This window comes from Pinus tabuliformis, chromosome J (assembly GCF_031772625.1).
Source record: "Pinus tabuliformis cultivar Carrire ecotype Pingquan chromosome J, CPIR1, whole genome shotgun sequence".
NCBI classification, from domain to species: domain Eukaryota; kingdom Viridiplantae; phylum Streptophyta; class Pinopsida; order Pinales; family Pinaceae; genus Pinus; species Pinus tabuliformis.
The window spans coordinates 612,385,866-612,409,613 of record NC_142295.1 but is presented as its reverse complement, the minus strand read 5'-3'; the positions used below and the strand labels follow the sequence as shown (position 1 = coordinate 612,409,613).

Here is a 23,748-nt window from a genome sequence, read left to right as displayed (position 1 = left end):
CCTGGAAACAGGACACGATTCCCAAAATCGTGACACGCAGATGAAAACCGTGACACGCAATCGGATTCGACGTGTCATTGTTTTTGGACACGAATCTGGACAGAATCGCATTGGACACGCTAGATTTGGGATTCGTGGGGCCTATAGGACAAATCCAGTTATCTAGCTAAGGATAGATAACAAAATTATTTAAGTGACTGAAAAATGATCTCAACCATTGATTTCCTAGATCTTCTAGAAGGGAGATTACGGTTAGGGATTTGGGCTTGATGAAGATTATAAATGAAAGCCTAATGGAGAGGTGAAGACACAACAACACGAGAGAGGCAAGTACTACATTTTTGGGAAAGCAATTTTGTCAAAGAGGAAGTGATTTCTCCAGAGTGAGGCTCATTTAGACTAAGGATAAAGAGGAAGACTGCAAGTTGATTCGAGAGCATTTTTAGGAGGTTGAATTGTTGGAGATTGCAAATCTAAATTGTTGAAGCAACGAGGTAGAATTGTTGGAGAGGCTGATTTGAGAGGGCCGAATTTCCTAAGGCACAGAGGTTGTTCCAAGGGAAGAAACAAAGCCGAGTTGTTGGTGACAAATGGGCCGAAATTCTCCAGGTCAAATTTCTTCAGAGGCTAATTTCCAGTGGGCCAAAGTTTCTGAGGCCAAATTCTTCCATTGAGACTGAGTTACAAGTTCCAGTCAATGCACATTTCCTTATAATTTTTCTGTGGGTTGAAACCCAAATATTAATTAATGAAGGAAAATTATTGTGGGTATTTATCTATTGTAATGTGTGATTGATCTCTCTGATTTTATTTTCGTTGCACATAAATTTCTAACAGTAATATTACCAATGATTTTATTTTTCAACAATTCAAAATTTATTTGGATAATAAAATAAGTTTCCAGAAATTAATAATTGTTGCAAGAAAATAAATTTGGGCTGGTATTAGGAGATTTAACAATGACTAGGATTAAATCCTAAGTCTCACTTGAGCTCAATGGTTGAGATTATATCTAAGTCACTTAATTTTATTATTTATCCTTGGAAATTTGGCCAGATAGTTCAAAATAATTAATTAAATTAATTATTGTACTTTTCCTAAGTTGACCTTAGGAAAGAAATCATAAAATCACTTACTCCACTAAGCAATCACCTGGATTACTTCTGTAGTCCAGAATCAACATTCAACTAAATATAACCATGACCCTTGGATCGAACATTTTAATTTTCAGTTTCTATTACAGGCTTATGTACAAACTATGGACATTTCCAGGACTTCCTTTTGGATGGTTGATGTAACATTTTGATATCAGTTTTTGGTTTTCGAAGAATAGCTATACACGTTTTTCTCTAGGTATAGTTTTCAGTTTTTGGCTGAAGGAGACCAGGACACAAGAATGTCAAGACAAGGGCTTAAATGCAGCCCTGAATGCCATGAGCACCTGACCATGTATTTTTGTTTATTTTTACAAAAATATAGATTTTTTTGCCTTGGCAAAACAAAAACAAAAAAGCAAAGCCTATCATACCTAATGCAATACAATAGTGAAATCATTATAACTGTTGAACAGAAGCATATAGATGTTCAGAGAACTGGTTAGAGAAAAATGTCTTAGTAACGAGGATTGTAAACTAATTTTACTACATGATATGACCAGTAAATCTAAACTCAATTCTTCTTTTTTTAGAAAAATAATCTTCAACCTTTGTCAAACAGCTACACTGAGTCAAATAGGTGGTTGGGAGGAGTCATATCCTTCCCACCTAGGTTCAATTCTCGCAAGTATATTGTTGCAATGGCCATTAGCCCTATGTTGACAAAGCCTTGAGCTTCTTCAGTGTTCAGTTTACCCTAGGTACCACCCTCAGAATGAGGGGGAGTGCCCAGTGGGTTTCCCTAGGAAGTATATTTCACGTTTTGAAAATAAGGGAAGAAGATGGCTCTATTTTCACTAAACAAATAGTCATTATGATGACTCAAACCAACCAAAACATATCACAGGTGAGAATTTAATGGCATAGGGAAAATCCACAGCTATAAAACAAGAGAAAACCCCACTGTTATGTGTTTGAAGGCACCCTCAATTTCGTATATGATAATTAGCATCAGTATGCACAAACATTAAATAACAACTTGAAAGGGATATGAAATAGAATCGGACTACACACTTCAAAACAAAAGATTACGCATTGAATCACATTAATGCAGAGGAAAGGAAAAATGTATACCTCCATTAGCCGAGGACTGAAAATTGCTTCTCGCATATTTGAATCCAAACTTTGTTCTGCCAAATCAATAATACATCTGGATTGACCAAAATATAAATAAGTGGTGACTGAAAATATTGCATCAAACGATATTTCAAGTTAATGAAATTATTAAATAAATGAAACTAAAATTATTCAAATATCTAAATCCCACTGATCAAAATGTTGCCAAAAACTAAAATATTGTTATTAAAATATCGATATCCCATTGATGAAAATGCTATTTGGAAAAACCTAAACTATTGTCTAACAATCCACAAAATATAATTGATCTTGAAATAAGCCCCCTTCACTGAATAGACTTTAATACCATGTGGGCAATAACAAGAATTTATGTTATTTGATGTTCAATTTGGAGTGAAATTTTCTCTTTCGGCTCTGTCGGAGTGGTGTTTGCAAAAGCCTCCAGGCTCTTCATGTTTAATATGTTGAAATGATGGTGCATTCTTCACACTAGGCCATGCATTTGTTGCTGCCTAATCCACACCTTGGGATAATGTGGAAGAAATATTTAATCCACTAAGTGTGGCCTTGGGGGAAAGTCTCGAGTTGAGTTGTTGTCACTCAAATCTCAACTTCTCCATCTAGGCTAACTCCTAGTGAAGCCAAAGGGGATAGTCCCCAAGAAAATAACTAACGCTCAATTAAGTTGTAGCAAATAAGAGATACTCTAGGAGTTAATTTAATTCACCAAAAGATACATTCAACCATTGCAGCATATAACTTAAAAGAGTTTGTAAATTCAATTCACAAGTAATTGATATAATCACAAGCACATAAATAACTATTCATAAGAAAATGAGATAATGATAAGACCAATGCCAAAAGTGAATGTTTATGCTTGGAAAGAAATTGCCAAAAAATAAATGAAATTGCTCAAAAGTAAATTGCTAAATGTAAATGCTTGTGACTGAAAGTAAATCAAGTGAGATTGTAGCCAAATGATATGCTGCAGCAATGTTGTGAAAAGTGCTCTTGGTAAATTTTACTAAATTAGATTTCAGTTGGATTTAGTATTAGTAAGTGCATGCACAGTAGAGATGTGTGATTGCAAAAAATGAAATAAATCTATGGTGTGTTTCCCCTTTTATCTTTATCTTTTGAATGAGGTAGAGATGGTTGCAAAGAGATCCAGCGAGAGGAAGCCTCACTTCAATGAATACTCCCTTGATTTCACAAGTAAACCAGTTGCAAGGAGATCCAACAATAAGAGAAACAAGCCCCTATCCTGATTTCACAAGTCAACCTTCACTTTTACCCCAATCTCACAATAAAGATAAAAGCATGTTGCACAAGTTTTCGGTACATGAGTACTTTGGGTACGGCTAGAAGCTTTGCCTAAATCTGAAATAAAATTAATTATTAATAACATAATTGATAATTCAAATTGTCCAATATCAAATACTCTACATAGTAGAGTTGCTTAGAAGTTAGAACATAAGCATTACATTTATGATTTATCAAAGTTGATAACTATCAATTAATAAATTATTAAATTATATATGACAGATTGAATTTTTAAATGATTCAAGAGACAACCATAAAAACCAAAACCAAAAGCCACCCCAATCATATCGATGTTCATACTAGAAAAAAGGCAAAAGCGTAAAGTAGTATATAATCCAAAATGCCCGAGAGCCAAAATATAGCAACAAAAATACAAAGCTGAAGATGATCATAAAGTACAATCTTCAGCATCAAGGATTAAGTTCTCCCATTACTCACTATAGAGCAGCAATAAATTTCATGTGCATTGACCAGTGGATGGTGTGTGCAAGGTTCAGCTTGTGTTGGAATATTCACCTAGTAAGCTACAACAATTAATTGGGATAATGTAGCAAAACTCTTATTTAAGTAAATTACATCAGTCAACGAGCTAAATATGTTTGTCAATTATATAAAAAGCAGAATGGTTTTATCAATATATGGCTCTAAGTTACACTAAAATCAAGAAATAAGAAAAATATAAGTAACAATAATAAAAAAATGAACAATCATGCTACTCTCATGCAATTATTTGACATGACAACACTTTGACTGTGCACAACTATAGCCAATTAACTCTCCACTCTCAGAAGTTTTGAGAGGAGTAAGATTGTAAAAATAATTATATGCAATAGCAGCAATATTAATAATAACATATGAGTGGTAAGTGCAGCATTGGGAGGCATCGCAAGGGAATGGCCATTCGCTAGCTCTGGGAAGAGTCTCATTCCCAACATCATCTATATATGTCAACATAAACACAGCAGTGAAAGATGGACTAATGGTCAAACCATTGGATATGTTAAGCACATACATGACGGAGGCAATATGAAAGATAAACATTAGATTCCTTTTATTATTCGCAATGATACATATTTATAATACATGGGAATGACCCTTGGTTTCATATTCCAAGTGGTCCCTTGGACTCCCTTTGGTTGTTCAGCTTCCACACCAACCCTTAGAGGATTAAGCGTCCAACATTCCCCCCTTTAATCCGAAGGGTTATGTATGAGTCCAAGAAGAGAGTTGTAATACAAAAAGTGCGAAAATGCATGGCAGCACTAGGCTGAATGTGCTCTCTAAAATGTTGGTATCAAGAGAGGTGGTTTAAGGATGACCACCAACACTGGAATGCTTAGTGCAGTTCCCATAACTCTTCCAGGTCTGGCAAGAAGCTGCATTCTTTTGCTAGAGGAAGTGCTCTTGATGTTTTGAAGATGGAAACCTTCAACCATGAAAGGGAGGTCTCACCCCGCATAAAAGGGAGAACCTCAACCTGAAAAGGGAGGTCTCAACCTGTGATGGTTTAAGGATTACCACCAACTCTGGAATGCTTAATGCAATTCCTAGAACTCTTCCAAAACTGGCAAGAAGTTGAAGTCTTCTGCTAGAGGAAGTGTCGCCAATTCTTTGAAGAGGCATCACCAACTGAAGGCATGCTCAAGGGCATCTTTGTCTCTAGCTACAACTTTGAATCTGGTATGGCAGGTTGTGGCTCAGGCTCGCTTGATGTGGCTTTGAAGTTTGTAGATGGCCATCACTTCCCCCCTGTCAAATACAAGGTGAGAAGATGACGAGATCTCAACTGCAAGACTTTCCAATATTCGAGAACAAATCCTGTTGTATGAGTGAAATATCTTCTTGGTTGTTGAAGCTCATTGCCAAGAAGCGATCCATCCAAGATGAATCTTTGTTCTTGCAAGAGGTTTATTTCTAAAACATCTGTTTGAAAAATGACTCATTTTATGACAGTGCTTACATGGATGAAGATCAAAACAGTGATCTTTCACATGGCCAACTCGGTCACAATGTTGGCATATAACATTATATTGTTGATTTTATGGAAGAGGAGCAGAATCTGGAATAGCTGAAGGTGAATCTGGAACAGCTAAAGGTGAACTGTCATGAAGGAATCCAGCACTCTGAAACTAGATGGGCTTTGAGTAATCTGGAATATGAAAGGAAACCTCCTTATCATATCCAAGACCTGTTATGTGCTTGTTATGGACAAGCTCTTCCCAAGGTCTGATGACCGACTTGGGAAGTGCAAGCTGAATTTCTGCATTTGCATGTACAACTGCTGCTTCATTTTGCACTAGATCTGAATGAACTGTAACATGATTGACTTGTTATTTATGGGAGTTTGTTTCAATGTTTTGAACAGAAATAGGTTCAGAATGATGACTCCACTTCTGTAACTCCTCTTGTTGTAGTTCTTCCTGCTGCAGTTGAGATTCAAGCTCCAAAAATTATACCTTTTCTTGTGTATGTTGTAGACATGTTTGAATGTCAACAAGAGTGGTTTTGTTGATTTCGATTGTGCTGTCAGCAGTGAACATGATTAGATTTTTCAATAACTCTAATATTCTTTCAAGCTTAACCATTTTTCTTAACAGCTGGCAAATAAAGATTGTGAGCTTCAATTGTATCACTATATACCAAAGTTTTCTCTAGCAATTATGCACTATCTTCTTCTACACACAATATGAAGCCTTGATGGTAGGCTTTGGAGCAACGATTAGGATCAACTTTTCATATATACAAAATCAACTCATCAAAACAAGGAAACTGAGGGTTTTGATGCCATTATTTCTCTTGTGGGTCATCGATGCTTTGAGTCCTTAAGTTACAATATCACACCATTTTCCATTATATAAAGGGATGACAGGCATAACCCATTTTACTCCAACCATAATCATGGATATCCAACATCCTGCAGTTCAAGAAATAACATTAACAATGACCATTGTTTTCACTACTGTTCTCATCTTAAGATGGAGGCACCCCTTGTTTCTTTATCAGACCTTTGTCCTTTTCATACAAACCCCAAGATGAAATCCAAACCCTACCATCAGTAAATCTACAATATCTTCAGCAACTATATATGGTATGCACAACACCTCAGTAATTTGAGACAAAATTGACCTCTAGAGTTTGGATACAGTTTGACACTAATATCTCAGAATATTGTCATTTTTCTTTATCCGTGACAAGACGACGAGGCATAGAAAAGGGTTTGCAAAGAGTGGGAAACGTGTTGATTAAGTGGCCAATCAAACTCACAACATAACTTCACACTATAAATGATCAAAACAGCGAGGAACAAGTACACTATGAGCTGAAAAACAGAGAATCCCCAAAATTGTACTTTATAGTACCTGATCAATGGCTATGGATACAAACGACATCATCAAACTAATCTAAATTTCTCGCTCCTTTTCCACCCAGTGTCCTTTCACTAAGCTCGTTGATCCTTTCAACACCTTGCTGCCTGATTCACTGGACCTCGAGCTAGAAGGATTTCCAACCTCCAGCAAAGTATGTAAAACTTCAATTCTTAGATTCTCTGGAACACGAACTGTATAATCGCTGGTAATTAGTTGCTTTTTTTCGACTAAAGGAAACTCTCAGTCAACTAAACTTCTTCACGCAACCATTGTGGTACCACAGTCATGGGACTATTGTAATTAGCTACGTATCCAAGGAGCTGAACTTCACGAAGCGTATGACCAAAATTTAGCATGGGATGAAATAGTTGATCTGCATCTGGCCATATTTCTCATTTTAACTCTGTATGCATGATTCTTGCAGTTGAAGATAACATACAACGATTTTCCTCTAATGTTTTATTTGTTCGTGTGTCTAGAAACAGAGTTAGACACCCGTAGCAATCTAATCAGTTCAATTCTTGTCTCTATTAGAGACTCGAGGCGTCCAGTCTCAGCAACAGTTTGATCCTCGTTATTGGTTTGAGTTCTCACAGTGCCAACTCTGCCTCAAGACGGAGGAGTGCAAGGCTACGTAGAATACCAAAAACAGAATGTTGTGCACCATCCAGAAGGCCCTCTTCAATCGAAATCCGATGGCGGGGATAATAAACCTTGAGTTTAACACAGTCGAGCAATGCTAGGATGAGCGGTGGTATTGCAAGACCAACGTAGGACATTCGACCTCATAGGTGGTGTTCAAACACGAGGTATGGTGCGGTGGTAACACAGTGGAGGCAGCGGAACACGGTGGGGAGAGGAACCAAACCAAACAGGAGTCAATGCATTTGCAGACTGGAGCATAACAGTTGGGAGTTAATGTGTTAGTGCAGGTGTAACATATGGAAGGGCAGATATGACAAACTGGGAGGTATGAGTGTGAGGACAGCGTTAAAAATAGCGCAGTGTTATACAACGGAAACCACGTTGTATAAAATAGCAAACAATGGTATACAACGAAAACCACATTGTATATGGATGCTCTTTTACACAGTGGGAGTCGACAGCGTTAAACCAAGAGGTAACAAATATCAATGAATGGGAGCCACGGTGTTCCAAACAGAACGCTAGAAGCGTATGGGGGAGCGACAGTTAACGCATATGACAGTGTAATATTGAAACGTAGTATTGCAGTGGGAGGAACCGGGATTGGGAGGAACCGGTATGGTAATGTCATGACAGCATTCAATATGGAGACAGCGTTCGATATGGTATGGTAATGTCGTGGCAGCGTTCAATATGGGGACAACATTTGATACCAAGTAACGTATGGCATTAAATGAATACAAATGAATGGGAGGTATGACTGTGGGGAGGTACCATGAATATGGAGAAATGATATGGCGTTAAATGAATGTACTGCAACTGCAACGATAATTGTGCATGATATGTGATGTGGTATCAATGGTAATAATTGTGCATACGTAGCGTTTATACACAGCACTTCATCACAACATAATATCAATCAACGTATGAGCAATAACATACCAACTGCAATAACATACCAAATGGCGTGTAGTTTTGGTTTCAATGCACAGTGTTCAACCTCCAGCACAACACCTCCAGCAAAACACCTCCGACACACATAATTTGATGCACTTCAATGCTCCAAGCAGAAGGTGTTAGTTCTGCAATGGCAGACCTCTCAGTTCTACAAAATAGGCAGAATATAGGCAGAAGTGTTTTTGCATGGGAGAATATACAGAGCGCATGGCTAACAAGCACTCAAGGCAACCTAAATGATATGTTAGTATTCATAGGAAAATAATGGCTCAAAATGGAGCAGGACCAACAATCGCCCGCTCTGATACCATGTTAAGCACATAGAAGGCGGAGGCAACATGAAAGATAAACATTAGATTCTTTTTCTTATTCACAATGATACATATTTATAATACATAGGAATGAGCCTTGGTTTCATAATCCAAGTGGTCACTTGGACTCCCTTTGGCTATTCAGCATCCACACCAACCCTTAGAGGATTAGGTGTCCAACATGATATGGTGTTCTTGAATCTTAATTTGCAGAGTTAGAGTTAGACACCATATATCCTGTGGAATAGAGATATCTGCATACAGTAGTATCAAATTTCAATTGAACCAAGAAATTGTTTATTGTTTATTTTACAATTTAAAACATGGACAAAATAGTGTCATAAGCCTACATTACAGGGGTACATTTGATACACAAAATGATTCCAATATGATGTTTTTGATGTGCATTTCAAAGATTGCCAGCTTTCAACAAAGAATCAAAACTATAGATTTGCATACAATAAGATGCAGAGGTCAAACAACAAAAGGGACTTAGGCATTTGACTAAGGAATGTTAGATTGATTCACTAAGAAACTTAAATTAAAACCCATGCACACAGATGTTAACTTGCGGCTGATCCCCTTCTAAGTTTATAGTGGTAGGTTGGCATTCTTGCATCCCTCACCTACGTCCCTCAGAGCTGCTTGACTCAATGGCTTTATTTACACTAGAGGGGCATTGATTATATAGAAAAATCAATGTGGAAAAAGTCAACCTCGGGAATAACTCGGAAGGGTCTGGAAATTGAAAAAGTCGTTAAAGACGGGAGGTTTTTGAAAAATTTGGCAAAAACTCGGCAAAATTTAAAAAATACAAAAATATTCGTTTTTATTTTTTATTTTTTAGCATCTGAAGTATCCACAACATCAAATAAATGCATTTCCACATAAATATGAAAAGAAAGCTAATATATAATATGTATAAGAAGTCTAGTGCTACATCACATATCAAAATAGTGAATCAAGTCCTGAATCTTGAGTCCTGACTCAGTCTCAACTCTCAAGAGTCAAAATATCAACAAAAAATATAATAAATGTATATCATGATTCATCATCATGAGTCATCTACATGTCATAAAGTAATCAGTCACTGAGATCCTCTGCCCCTTTTATGACAATAGGGAATGCCTTTTCCTTTTCCTTTAGAGGAAGAAGTCCCTGCCAATAGGGCTATAAATGGACTATATCGTCCTCTAGAAGCAAAAAAAGGAGGTGGCCTTTGTCCTCTGTTGTTGCCCATCCCAGATGGTTTCACCTCCTCCTCCTCATCCTCCTAAGGGAAAAATTAAAATACATACCTGGCAGCAACAACAAATCGACAACCTGAGTCTCTCACGTTGAGCAGTAGACAAATCTCCAAATCCACACCACAAAACTAGAAAATCTCCTCCTCTTGGGCAATGGCAAACACCTCCTCTCTCCACAAGGACGAAAGGCAAAAAGAAGAGTGAAAAATGAGTGAAAACATCGACTCTTTCCCTCATTTATGCATGGCCTGGACAGGCTTCATGATTTTTTCAATAGATTCCCGATAAAATCCATAATTTTTCCATAAAATCCTGATTTTTTCATTTTCCAAAAAGTAGCCAAAAAATCGGCCGATAAAATCGGCTAACTGTAAAAATCGAACTTTGGCAATTTTATCGCAACTTTTTCCACAGTGAGAAAAATAAAACCCATGTTTTTCCACCAAGCCAATTCATGCCTTTTCTTCTAGCACATTTACTTGGGTTTGGTGACTAACATCAAGTACTTGTAAGTTGTGGCTCAAGAGCTTGTGGGAGCTCTGATCCATCGAGGAGCATGGATCGGAGATCTCACAAGCTCTTGATACACGTTCCCATCTGAAACAAATACCTTGAACGTTCATACTTGCACAATGACGCTTCAAAAACGCTCCAACATACCAATTGCGCTCCCTATGATTTCAAAGTGTTTCGTACCCGCTCTGAAGCTCCCAGTAGCATGGCAACCTAGGGTACTTATTCTCCAATGGTTGAGAATAGGGCTCGTGTAACACAAGAAAAAAGTGGTTTTCCCTAATTAAACTAAATCAACCAACAGGCTCTTTTTAGTCACGTGCAAGGATCAAGCTAAGCTTGCAATGATAGAGAGCATGATAGAGCTTGATGGGGTTTGTTACTTTTGCAAAATTGAAATCTAATAGCATAAAATGAAATCTAAGCTATGAAATTGAAATCTACTCTAATGTTTTGCGGTGTTAAGTTAATTTTAAGCCCTATAAACCAATGTTTCGAACATCGCGATCAGGATTAAATCAGCGAGGGGAAAAAATAAAAATCGAAAAAATCGGGAAAAATCGGCAAATACAAAAATATTCATTTTCTTTTTCAAGTTTTTTAATATCTAAAGCATCTACAACATAAAATAAATGCATTGACACATAAACATGATAAAAAAACTAATATATAAAATGTGTAATATCATTTCTAGTGCTACATCACACATAATAGTGAATCATGCCTTGAATAGTAAGTCTTGAGTCCCAACTCAGCCTCAAAATATCAACAAAAAATATAATAATGTATCTCACATCATGAGTCATAATAGCATATACAATGAAATGAACCAAATAACTAATACTATTGATTTTATCTGCCCCTGTTGCGAGAAAATGCAATAGCTTTCCCTCTAGATGTAGATGGCGGTCGAGTTAGCAATGGACTCTCTTGTGCTCTAGAAGCTGAAGAACTAGTTGCTACATGAGGTAGACCACGTCCACTACTGGTGACAAGGGTAGCTTTGGTACGTGGTGTCACCTCCTCCTCCTGTTGCTCCTCCTCCTCCTCCTCCTCCTACTCCTCCTCCTCTACCCCCTCCACTACCTCCTGCTCTAACCAATCAGCGACAGACTCCATGAGAGGCCTCTTGGCCTCAACCCTCCATGCAGCAGTGGTATCAATCCCATCCAATGAGATGGCCTCCATACCAGGTGTCCTCTCAAGTTGCCTCACCCACAATCGAATATTGTAGTAGACATAGACCATGTCATTAAGTCGTTGGGACTCCAACCTGTACAAGGGTCATAAAATAATAATTATAAAAAAATATTATTTAATGAATTCAAAAGATTAATTGGAAATTTGGAATATTTTAAGTTTTAACTTGTTGAACTTCTTGGTGTGTGTTTTTCAAATACACTCCAGTTGCGCTCGCATCCTGAGGAGCTACATGTTTGGCTGAGGATTTGAATGGCAAGCCTTCGCAGATTGGGTACTTTGGCACCATAACTTCTCCATTATGCATCTACAACAAAATTACAAATAAGATAAACATAAGAAGAAAAAATGAAATTTGAAAGTTGAAGCAAAGTATGAAGTTATGAACTTGAAGAGACAATGAAATTTGAAACAAACTAAAAAATACATGCCATTTTAGTCTTTCTATCAACCACAGCCATGTCAAAGCTAAATGTGCCACCTGCCATCCTATATATCTCCATTTCTTTGGAGATTTCTGCACATTCTGCTGGAGATGGCACCATCCTCTGAACACAGGTGAAGAATCCATCCATGACCTCAGCATCAAATAAGAACCCACAAGGGTAAGCAAATGCGTTCAGGTAGATCCCTGTAGCATGAATGGGACGATGGAGTGTGTTGATCCATCGTTCATCAATCACTTCCCATAAGAGTTGTTTCTGAAGCCCCTCATCTCCCTTATCATCATAGTAGGTCCGAATGGATTCTTTGGCCCTGTCCATGGCCTCATACAAGTAGCCCATTGCAGGCTTGTCACCATCAACTAATCAAAGAACCTTTACCAAAGGTTCAGTAATGTTGCACACCTCCTGCACTCCCGCCCAAAAGCTTTCTTGGTATGAAACTAATCTGCATATGGCCTCTCCCTCTGGTTTGCAGCTAAATGCCAAAGCACGCCACTGATCTGAAAGAAACATTCTCTTCACATCCCACATAGAATTCAAGAGGGATTGAAGAAATATGAAACTGGTGGCAAACTGTGTAATGGCGGGGCGCACCAACTCCTTGTTGTTGGTGAATGTTCTCATCAAATGAAGCACAGATGCATGATTATATATAAATTTTGTAATGCTTTTTTATGAGTCAACAATATCTTTGACAAAATGAATTTTTCCTATGTCCTCCAACATCAAATCAATGCAATGTGCAGCACAAGGTGTCCAAAATAAAGTAGGATGCCTCTCCATAAGCATCTTGCCAGCAGCAACATAATTTGCAGCATTGTCCATTATGACTTGGACAACATGTTTTGGACCCACCTCCAAAATAAACACATCCAGCAAATCACATAATAATTTTGCATCTTGTGCAGATGCATCAACAGATTTCATAAACATTATCCCCTTGGGACAATTAATCCAGAAGTTTATATGGATTCTACCCTTTTGATCTATCCAACCATCTGACATCACAATGCATCTTGTGTGTGCCCATGATGCCCTAAACTCCTACAATCTCTTGGTGCAGTCAACCTTTTCATTTTGAAGAATGTGGCCTCTAAAGTCATCATAAGAAGGGACTTTGTACCCTGGGCCAACAATTGCAATAGCATCAACAGTATGCTAGAAAAAAGGATTATTCCTTGCAATGCTAAAAGGAATATCACTCCAAAGAAGAAACTTGCCCAACAACTTGTCAGCTTCTTCTTTCTCCTTTTTTTTTAAGTATTGAAGAGATAGATGGTTGTGAAGATGGAGATGGAGCGCCTGCAGCAGCCACGATTTCGCATCGAGGCGAGTTAAGGTTTTATGATTCTAGGGCACCCTGCACACCATCTGCTCTAGTCACACTGTCACACTCTTTGCCTGCTCTACTCTGTTCCCAACCTACCCACCGTGATCTCCCTGATGTTTTCATTGCTTCACCGTTCTCATCCTTCCTGTCGTGACCTCCCTAACGTTTTCACTGCTACACTAACGATTCTAGCAGTTAGTGCGGACTTCTCATGGACAGTCAGTGACAGAATATGGAGATGGATCGGGCGGACTATTCAGAGGATCCATTTGCATCGGTCCTGTAAGGCCTACGCGACTCTGGCAGGCGTGCACGACGAGCGGGCGGTTAACGCGACGAGCGGGCGAACGATATGCGACGGTGTGCGGTCTCCTTGTGACGAAAGACACTTAGGCCGAAATATGGCTAAGTATTGGACGCAAGTATTAATGCACATAAACATATATTATATGACAAGATTAAAAAAACCATATAATATGAAGACCGACATAATAATAATACATATGGACATGCGATGGCACATATGTATGTGAGGAGCCATGGATAATATAAAATAATGGAGCACATACATTAAAACCATACGAAGTTTATACATAAAATATAATATTATGTGAAGGACATACATTATATTATGTAAAGGGCTTCACATGTCGGCTTTGATTTATAACCAAAGTGTAAAGCGTATATATGATGGAGGATGGAGCTCATAAGATCCATCGAACTCCACTTGGATACCTTCGCATAAGGACAAGGAAAAAGTGCAAAGTCTTGAGGATATGCGCATACCTCATGCGCATAAGAGTTAAGAAGATCTCGCATGTTTTAGGTTGGTTTATGTGAAGGGTTGTCACGGTTGAGGAGATTTTTGTACTCGGTTTTATGCAGGTTTTTGTAAAGAGGTTGAGTGGCTCAGGTGAGCACTCTCTCTTGGACAAGGGTGCATGAAACGTTCTAAAAGGCAGGTGGCCTGTCTTTTGTAAGAATATTGGTTAAGTGTGAAGCTTGGCACACTTGTTGTAAAATCTAGTATTCTTGATATAAATAACATTGTTGGGCAGACTGTTCGGGGAGTTGCCCCTCCCTTCATATTGTGTATTGTTCTCGGTTTATTGTTGATGATTGATGAATGAGAATGTTCTTTGATGAAGTATAAAAGATAACATTTATTCGGTTATAAGAACACAAGTTAACTAAGTTTATGTTGAAGTAGGCGTAGTCCATAAACGTGAGTATTGTTAAAAAGAAAGCGTTCGGTGGTGCCGCACCTCGCCGGCACGGTTGAAAGACTACCGTAGGCTTGGGGGCGTGACAGTTGGTATCAGAGCTCGGTCGGAGCTGGTGAAGCAAGTGTGAGAACACTTGGAAGATTGACAGTAAGGCATGGCAAGCTTGGAAGCAGGAAGAAGGAAGCTCTTGGTTACCTTGGACGAGTTGAAGAAGTTGAAGGAAGAGAGGCCCCGAATCCGTGAAGAGCTTAAAGCCTTGAGAAAGAATATCGAAGGACTTCTCCAACTTAGTTGGGCAATGAAGCAAGTTGTATTTGATGCCAACAAGGAAGAGGAAGTCCGACATGGTGATCTTGGTCTTCAAGAGCTCTTTGATAAAAGAGCCCGGTTGAGGAAGGAAAGTGACCAAGTGGAAGCCGAAATCAAGGGGAAACTTCTCAGTAAAGAGGTTGTTGTAATTGAACAAGAAGAGATTGACTACATTGACAGGTTGGGAACTCACTACCGAGAACATCCAGAGGACTTTCGGAAGTTTAGTTCTATGAACTTGGTCAATGGACACTTGGTTGGTGCACTTGAGCTGAACATAGAGGGGTGCAAAGGCCCTTGACAAGGGTGGAACTTGATGACCGTTGTGAAGGATTGGGTCATGCTTTAGCCTCTTTGGCTAAGTGCCCGGCATGACTCATGGACAGATTGGAGGGCACACACTTGTGATGTTTTGGGTGGACTTCTCATGGCCGAGACCAAGAGCAAGTCTTGGTGGACACTTTGGTGGAGGAGCTATGGTGAAGGGACTCATGACATGAGGATGAGATGGTTGGGTGACCGAGTTCACTAAACCGAAGATAGCAGCTTGAGTGAGGATGACCGATTGTTGTGGTAGGTCTACTTGGTTGGACTACCTGGACAACATAGTCATGGACATCAGGTTGGAGACTTGAAAGACATGGAGACTTGAGGATGGCACATTGCAGATGATGAAGAGGGCTTCATGAACCTGAATGGGGCACATCGAGAGTTGATTACTTGGATGGAGTTGTGAGCAGCTATGGAGCATTCCTACTACATGAGGAGCTGAGGCATATTGTATGCTTGCTGTGGGGAGCTGAGGCATATTGTATGCTTGCTGAGGTGTGGTTGGGGGATGGCTTATGGAGCTCATGATGACATGAGATTGTTGTGACTTTTAGGGACTTCATGGACGGTGGACTTAGAAGATCTGATGCATTGAGGAACTGAAGTCAGATGACTTTGATGCAGTATGGAATGCATACTTTCAAAGTACCTGTATGAGCATGGCTTGGAGGAGTGACTTGATGTGGAGGATCGATGAGGCACTTTGGAGTGATGGAGTTACAATGATTATGCTTTGGCATGGATGGTGAGCTTGGTGGCAGTGGTCACTAGGCCGAGACATAGTGGAGAAAGAGTCTCTACATATGTTGCAAGGATGTTTGCCTTGTGTAGAAAGGTCGACATCCTGAATGATGATGATCTTGGTGGAGAGCTACCGAGATGGTATGTTGTCGAGGACGACAACGATTTCAGGTGGAGGAGAATGTAAGGCCTACGTGACTCGGGCAGGCGTGCACGACGAGCGGGCGGTTAACGCGACGAGCGGGCGCTCCGTGCACGACGAGCGGGCGAACGATATGCGACGGTGTGCGGTCTCCTTGTGACGAAAGAATGTGACGAAAGACACTTAGGCCGAAATATGGCTAAGTATTGGACGCAAGTATTAATGCACATAAACATATATTATATGACAAGATTAAAAAAACCATATAATATGAAGACCGACATAATAATAATACATATGGACATGCGATGGCACATATGTATGTGAGGAGCCATGGATAATATAAAATAATGGAGCACATACATTAAAACCATACGAAGTTTATACATAAAATATAATATTGTGTGAAGGACATACATTATATTATGTAAAGGGCTTCACATGTCGGCTTTGATTTATAACCAAAGTGTAAAGCGTATATATGATGGAGGATGGAGCTCATAAGATCCATCGAACTCCACTTGGATACCTTCGCATAAGGACAAGGAAAAAGTGCGAAGTCTTGAGGATATGCGCATACCTCATGCGCATAAGAGTTAAGAAGATCTCGCATGTTTTAGGTTGGTTTATGTGAAGGGTTGTCACGGTTGAGGAGGTTTTTGTACTCGGTTTTATGCAGGTTTTTGTAAAGAGGTTGAGTGGCTCGGGTGAGCACTCTCTCTTGGACAAGGGTGCATGAAACGTTGTAAAAGGCAGGTGGCCTGTCTTTTGTAAGAATATTGGTTAAGTGTGAAGCTTGGCACACTTGTTGTAAAATCTGGTATTCTTGATATAAATAACATTGTTGGGCAGACTGTTCGGGGAGTTGCCCCTCCCTTCATATTGTGTATTGTTCTCGGTTTATTGTTGATGATTGATGAATGAGAATGTTCTTTGATGAAGTATAAAAGATAACATTTATTCGGTTATAAGAACACAAGTTAACTAAGTTTATGTTGAAGTAGGCGTAGTCCATAAACGTGAGTATTGTTAAAAAGAAAGCGTTCGGTGGTGCCGCACCTCACCGGCACGGTTGAAAGACTACCGTAGGCTTGGGGGCGTGACAGGTCCCCATTTGGACGACCACACCCCCCCTCCCCCACGATATCAAAGGTGTTGTTGTCTTTGAATCCTACCTCTTTTGATGGGTTCCCCCAGGCGGTTTCCTTGCCCTTGCACTCAGATCCCTGCCCCTCTTGTGCAGTTGATCATTTACCTGATGTCCCTCTTGCTTGGCCGAATTCCATTACCCCTCCCCCCTCTCCGGCATCCCTACATTTCCTAGCCTCATGTATAGACCATGAACCCTCTTATTACCCTCAGGTTTATACCATTTCTCCCCCTATGTTTTGACCATTCCCATATCCTCTGTGCCGAATTTTAATCCTTCTGATTTACCCTCTGGTCCACCGAATACCCTTGTTTTTGCCCCCCTCTTCCAGCTATTTCAAAGGGACTCCATCGGGTCCAGAGGTTGGCGACTCTGACTTGAGAGTAGACGAACAGGACCCCCCTCCTGAACCCTCCTTGGAAGCTCGGACTGGCAAGCAAACAAAACAAGGCATGAAATCCAAGTGCATTAAAGCAAGAAACCAAGTTGTATCTCTCCACTTCGGGGAGGGCATTCAAATGGCAGAAATTGCCGACACTGCAGACCAGGTACTGGTTGGTCGCATTCAAGGATGCACTTACTCAACAGCCAGGCTCAAACAGTGGATATCAGAGATATGGGGGCATATTCTGTCTGAAATACTGACTGTCACCACCTTGGCTCGTGGCTAGTTCACCCTACGATTTCAGAGGGTCGACTACACATCATGGGTTCTTTCCAAATACTGGCATATTGAGCTCACCCTGGTGCTGCTCAAGAGATGGAGCCCTATGTTTGATCTGGAGCAGGAACAATTAGGTGTTGGACCTCTGTGGGTAAGACTTCCTGGATTTCCCTTACATTTTTGGTCTGAGGAAATCTTCCAGCGCATAGGGAACGCTCTGGGTACTTATCTGGAGCACGACAAATCTTACATTTCATCTGGCAACATGTCCCTAGCTCGGATATTGGTTCATCTAGACACTAGGGAGGGTTTAGAGGAACAAATCACTCTCTACTAGAAGCACTTTACTCGCATTCAGATATTGGACTATGAAGGAGTACCCTTTCAATGTCGTGTTGTCATAAGGTTGGCCACCTCTTCAAGGAATGTCCCTTGGTAAAGCATACCTCTGCTACGGAACAACAGCCAATGGCACAGGAGATCGACCTGGGCGTACCTGATCATCCAGGGACCACAGGCTCTGCACCTGCTACTTCTACCAAGGCCCAAGAGAAGAAGCGCGTCACTACTCATATTAGGCCTCCCTCGCTTCCACTGACCAAGGCTCGAGCGGTGGCAGCAGTTGCCCTCTCTTCGGGTAATTCCAATCTCTACTCTTTTGTTAATTCCCTTACTTCCTCTGCTTCTGTGTTATTCACCTCTGCATCGCACTATAGTTTTACTTTTGTATCGACTACCCTCTTGTTATCTTGCCCCTTGATTCCCCCCCCCCCCCGGACCTTCTCCTGTACTCTAGGCTCCTTCCCGGAACACTCCTCATCGAGGACATCCTCGGCGGCATCAGACTCATCTAATCAATCCCATTCCTATAATCTCTGATCCTTGAATCGCCCTCCATCTCAAGATTCTTTTGGTATTGGTTTTATCTCCCCCCCACCTTGCCACCAAAACCACCTCAGGGTTGCCCCTCCTCTATATCCAAAGCCATAATACAAGCAGGTATTGATGTAGTTGTTTGTCGCCAACTAGCCATTGATCGAGTTCTTAAAGCACAAAACACCCTAGTATATTCCCCCTTATGAAGTGGCTCTCCTACAATTGCTGAGGATTAGCTAGTCCAGTAAAAAAACTAGCCTTACGTAAACTCTTGAGTATAAAGAGGGTGGATGTAAACTTTTCACAAGAGACACTAGGGCTAGCTAATCACATTATCCCATCCCTCGAATCGATGATCCCTAGATGGCAATTTCATGCATTAGATGTGAATGGGAGAACTGGAGGAATAACATTCAGTTTTAATCCCAAACTAACCAAATTAACCAATATCTGGAAAGGGATTGGATACATAGGGGCAGACATATATGCATTTGATCTCTGTCTAGACATTAGGTTGATCAATGTATATGGACCCTATCATAACCGGGTCACCTTCTGGGAACATCTCCTTCGATTAGGCCCCCTCCAAGCAGATAATATTATATTGGGGGGTGATCTTAATTTTCAATCGGATATGCTGAATCTTGGGGACACAATGCACAGATTGATACCCTTTCTGACACATTTGAAGACCTTCTTGAGGAGCATGGGTTAATTGATATCCCCTCGGCTCAACCTCAACCAACCTGGAAGAACAGGAGGAGTGGGGATGCAATGCTGGCCTGAATATTGGATCGCTTCCTTATTAAGGAGAGATTATTAAGGGAGTGTTGTAACTACAGGCAGTGGGTTGGATCAGGGGGTATGTCAGACCACTCTCCCATATATCTTGAAATCAGTGGCCATGATCACAAGCCCAAAGCACCCTTCAAATTTAATGCTACATGGTTAAAGGATCCTAAGTACATCCGTCTTATATCAGACCATTGGAAGGCCAACCCTCCCAATGCATGTCGGAACATATCAGAGGGATTCGCTCATAATCTCATCAGCCTCAAGCGAATCTCTATGAATTGGGCCTGTTGTCGCACAGATTGTCATGACAACACTCAGACCGGGGGTTGTCACCCTGATCCCTGATCTCTCCGTTTAAGCCGTCTCCTGAGGCTAAGGGGGGTAGACCCTATGAGATAAAGGATGACCAACTGTGGACCAGTTGGGTTGGGAGATACAGCAAGGCGACAAGCACTTGATTGATTTTAGAAGTTAACGTATCAGTCCCTTATGGAGTTAATGATTAAATGATTGTTTATCAAATGTTGCAAAAATATGAACTTTGAAATTCCACCATTAATAATCATTTATCATCAAATAACCCAAGCGAAATGCAAGATATCCAGTAAATTCAAAATGCTTTAATGATAATCCAGCAATTAAACTTCAAGAAAAATCAAATGCTTTGAGTGATCATAAAATTTACATGCTGACTAGTTACCACTTTCATATAGCTAACTTTAGACAAACATTTAAGTGCATTTAACTATAAGAAATGGAACATAAATACCACAAAAATGAATTTTCAATTTTTTGCTAAGTTTTTTCAAAATATTTTTTAATTTTTATATGTTTTTATTTTTTTTAAATGAAACAAAACTAGACTAAAAAACAAAAGTAAATGAAACTTAAAAAACACTAAACTAAACTAAATGAAAAGGGAATAAACTAAAACTAAAACCTAACTTACAAAAAAAAAAATCAAATATTAAACTAATCTAAATCTAAAATTTAATTCTAAAAAAAATTGTTTATGCCTTCTTTTTTTTATGACTTTTTGATATTGTTTAAAAAAAAAAAAAAAAACAATGTTAAATCTAAATTTATAGAAACTTAAATCTAAAAAAACTAAAACAAAAAATTAATAAGTCTAAACCAAAAATAAAACTAAACTCTAATCTAAACTAGGGTCCACAAAAAAAAATGAAAAGGAACCCTTTTTTATTTTTTTAAAACGTTTATGATTTTTTTTTCATATTTTTTATTTTTTATGATTTTCAAATAGAACAAAAAATGAACTAAGTGAAAACTAAAAAAATAAATGAAAACTAGAAACACAAAACTAAGCTGAACTAAAATAAAGATTTAAACCTAAATTAAAGAATTCTAGATCTAAAACTAAAACCTAATCTATATACATAAAAGAAAATTTATAAAATTCAAATCCTAACTAAATTATGCACTAAAAAAATATAAAACTTAAATCTAATCTAATCTAAAGACTACCCCTTCTTCATTTTTCTTTTTAATAAACCTTTTGAATAAAAATAAAAAATATAATCGGCCCTTTAAAAAATGAAAAAGGTAAAACCAAAAAGAAAAGGAATACGTGAATCCTATCCTAAGTAAAAAAAAAACGCAGAACAAAACTAAACCTAAATTTCACCACGCATAAAGAAATCGAATTTTTATTATTTCATGGTGTGTGCAGGTCATGGATAAGGCGTAAGAGAAATTCGACGGCATGAATGAAGGGTGATCAACGAGCTGCGGGTGTGCTTGCTTGCTGCGCAGGTTGTGTAGGTGACGTAATGGGGAGGAGAAGATTGTTGGTGTGGATTTACTAGTGGTTTTGCAGCTATGGAAAAGAGCGGACGGCGGAAGCATGTAGGGGATTTGGCAACGGCAACAGGGAATGGCAGCTCGACGAGGGTAATGCAGTAATGGCCAAAACGCAGAACTGGAGAGGCGGAGGATAAGGGAGCTGCGGGAGAAGGTTCGATGGTGGACAGGGGAAGGAGCTGACACTGAAGAGCAACAGACGGATTTGGAAGTGCAGGATGCAATAAAATGAGGGTTTGATAAAGGTTAAGAGCAGAAGACGCAGAAGGTATGACAGCGTGGAGAAAAAATGAGGAAGGCAGCAGATTTACGTAGAGGGAGTCAGGGAATGATGCATAGAGTGTTGATTGCGTGGAGATCAATGAAGGAGTCAGGGAAGGAGATTGCGTGAGGGAAAGAATGGAACAGCTTGAGGAGATTTTTGGAGAAGGCAGCGTAAATGGGAGAAAATGCAAGGAAGGAGTGGAGTGAGATTGCTGGCAGCGGAATGGAGGGAAGATCTGAACGATAGAAGAAAGGAGAGCATAGGAAGCTGCGTGTGTGACAACAACAAAAAACTGCATGCCCTAAAAAATTTCGAAATTTTTCAATGAAAATGAAACGCCAGGCAGCAACAGACAGATGACAAAATTCTCCAGAAAAACTGAACTAAATACTCCTGCAATCGTTGATCCTCAGGCCAGGTCTTACACTCCAGGGCCTAGATCTGGCTTCAAACAAAAATCTCCTCTTCAGACCTGTAACCTGCAATGGCAAAACAAAATACCCAGAAACAATATGTGCAAGAATCAAAACTGAAAACCCTAAAACCAGCTAAAAATTTACAATATTTATAGATTTTCGACTCTTAAACAGCCAGATTTGTCAATTATCCACAGTAATATTTTCAGAATTTAAATTAAATGTGAGATACTTCAGAAAAACCTCCATGCATTCAATTTTTTTTTTCAAATGATAAGCCCGGAATTAAAAACTGGCTGGGCTCTTTCAAAAAACGCAATCCGGGAGTTGGCTGGTTCAGCTAAGAACTTCCCCTAATGCCCGGTAAACTCAAAATTAAGGATATCCTGCATAGCTTAAATCAACCATTAACATAGAGGGAGAAAACAACAGTGAAATTCAGATCAAATGGAGATGCCTGCAATTATATTCAGGAATTAAACTATCATTCAAAACCCAGAGATCAGACAAGATACCTGTGCCTAAATCAATCTTCATCAAGCTATCATCAATGGCTGAAAATAACATCTTACAGCATTTCCAGAAGAGTAACATCAGCAAGATTTTCAACCCCAAAGTCTTTCTTTATTGCACAAAAAAAAGACTACACGAGAGCTTTCTTTAGCACACGACTCTAAGATCGAATGATCTCAAATGACCCCTAACACCGTATTTAAAGGAAAAATTCCCAACGGCTAGTTCGAGTGATCCATGTCTAACAAATCTCGACCGTAAATGAGGATCAAAATCCCTTTTAATCTCATCCGTCAAAATTTTAATATATTAAAAATTTAAAACTTTGGATTTATTTTTTCAAAACTTTGACTTATTATTATTTTATTTTATTTTTTAATTTTTTATTTATCTTTTAATTTTTTAATTTTATTTTTATTTTTTATTTTTTAGTTATTTTTTATTTTTTTAATTTTATATCTTTTATTTTTTATTGTTTTTTATCTTTTATTTTTGGATCCTCGAACTTAGCCCTTTGGAAAAATCACCAGGACCTAGGACTTAGGACTTATGAGGGGATTAAAACATTTTCTAACCCTCAAGACACTTTACATCATGACTTTTACAATTTTACATCTCAATGGGGGAAAATCCCTTTTGACATAGACCCTCATAGACCACCCAGTTCTGCAACACAACTATAATCTAGCAGATCAAGCAATTTATAATAACCTAATCAAATAGTTAGAGTTATTTCCAAATTACTTTTACATAGACTCGGAGCACACTAGGATTCCCCCAAGATTCTAATGACAAAATTCATTCCAGTTTTGGGGTTAGGCTGAAGGAAAACTCTGCCAATCATGGATCGGTGAGACAAAAAACCTTCCGGAACCTAAATTATCACTAGAAAATTAGGTTTGCCTAGGCAATTTACATACATGACTCAA

General features: G+C 39.1%; 1 protein-coding gene across 4 annotated transcripts in view; it reads right to left on the bottom strand.

Moving 5' to 3' along the window:
• Window positions 1-23,748, bottom strand: part of LOC149228449 (exportin-4 protein) — a 408,868-nt gene that overhangs the window by 101,127 nt on the left and 283,993 nt on the right. For all 4 annotated transcript variants that reach the window (XM_089378212.1, XM_089378213.1, XM_089378214.1 and 1 more), the window contains exon 19: window positions 2,229-2,304. In XM_089378212.1, coding sequence (XP_089234338.1) covers window positions 2,229-2,304 — 76 coding nt within the window. The remainder of the gene's footprint in view (window positions 1-2,228; window positions 2,305-23,748) is intronic.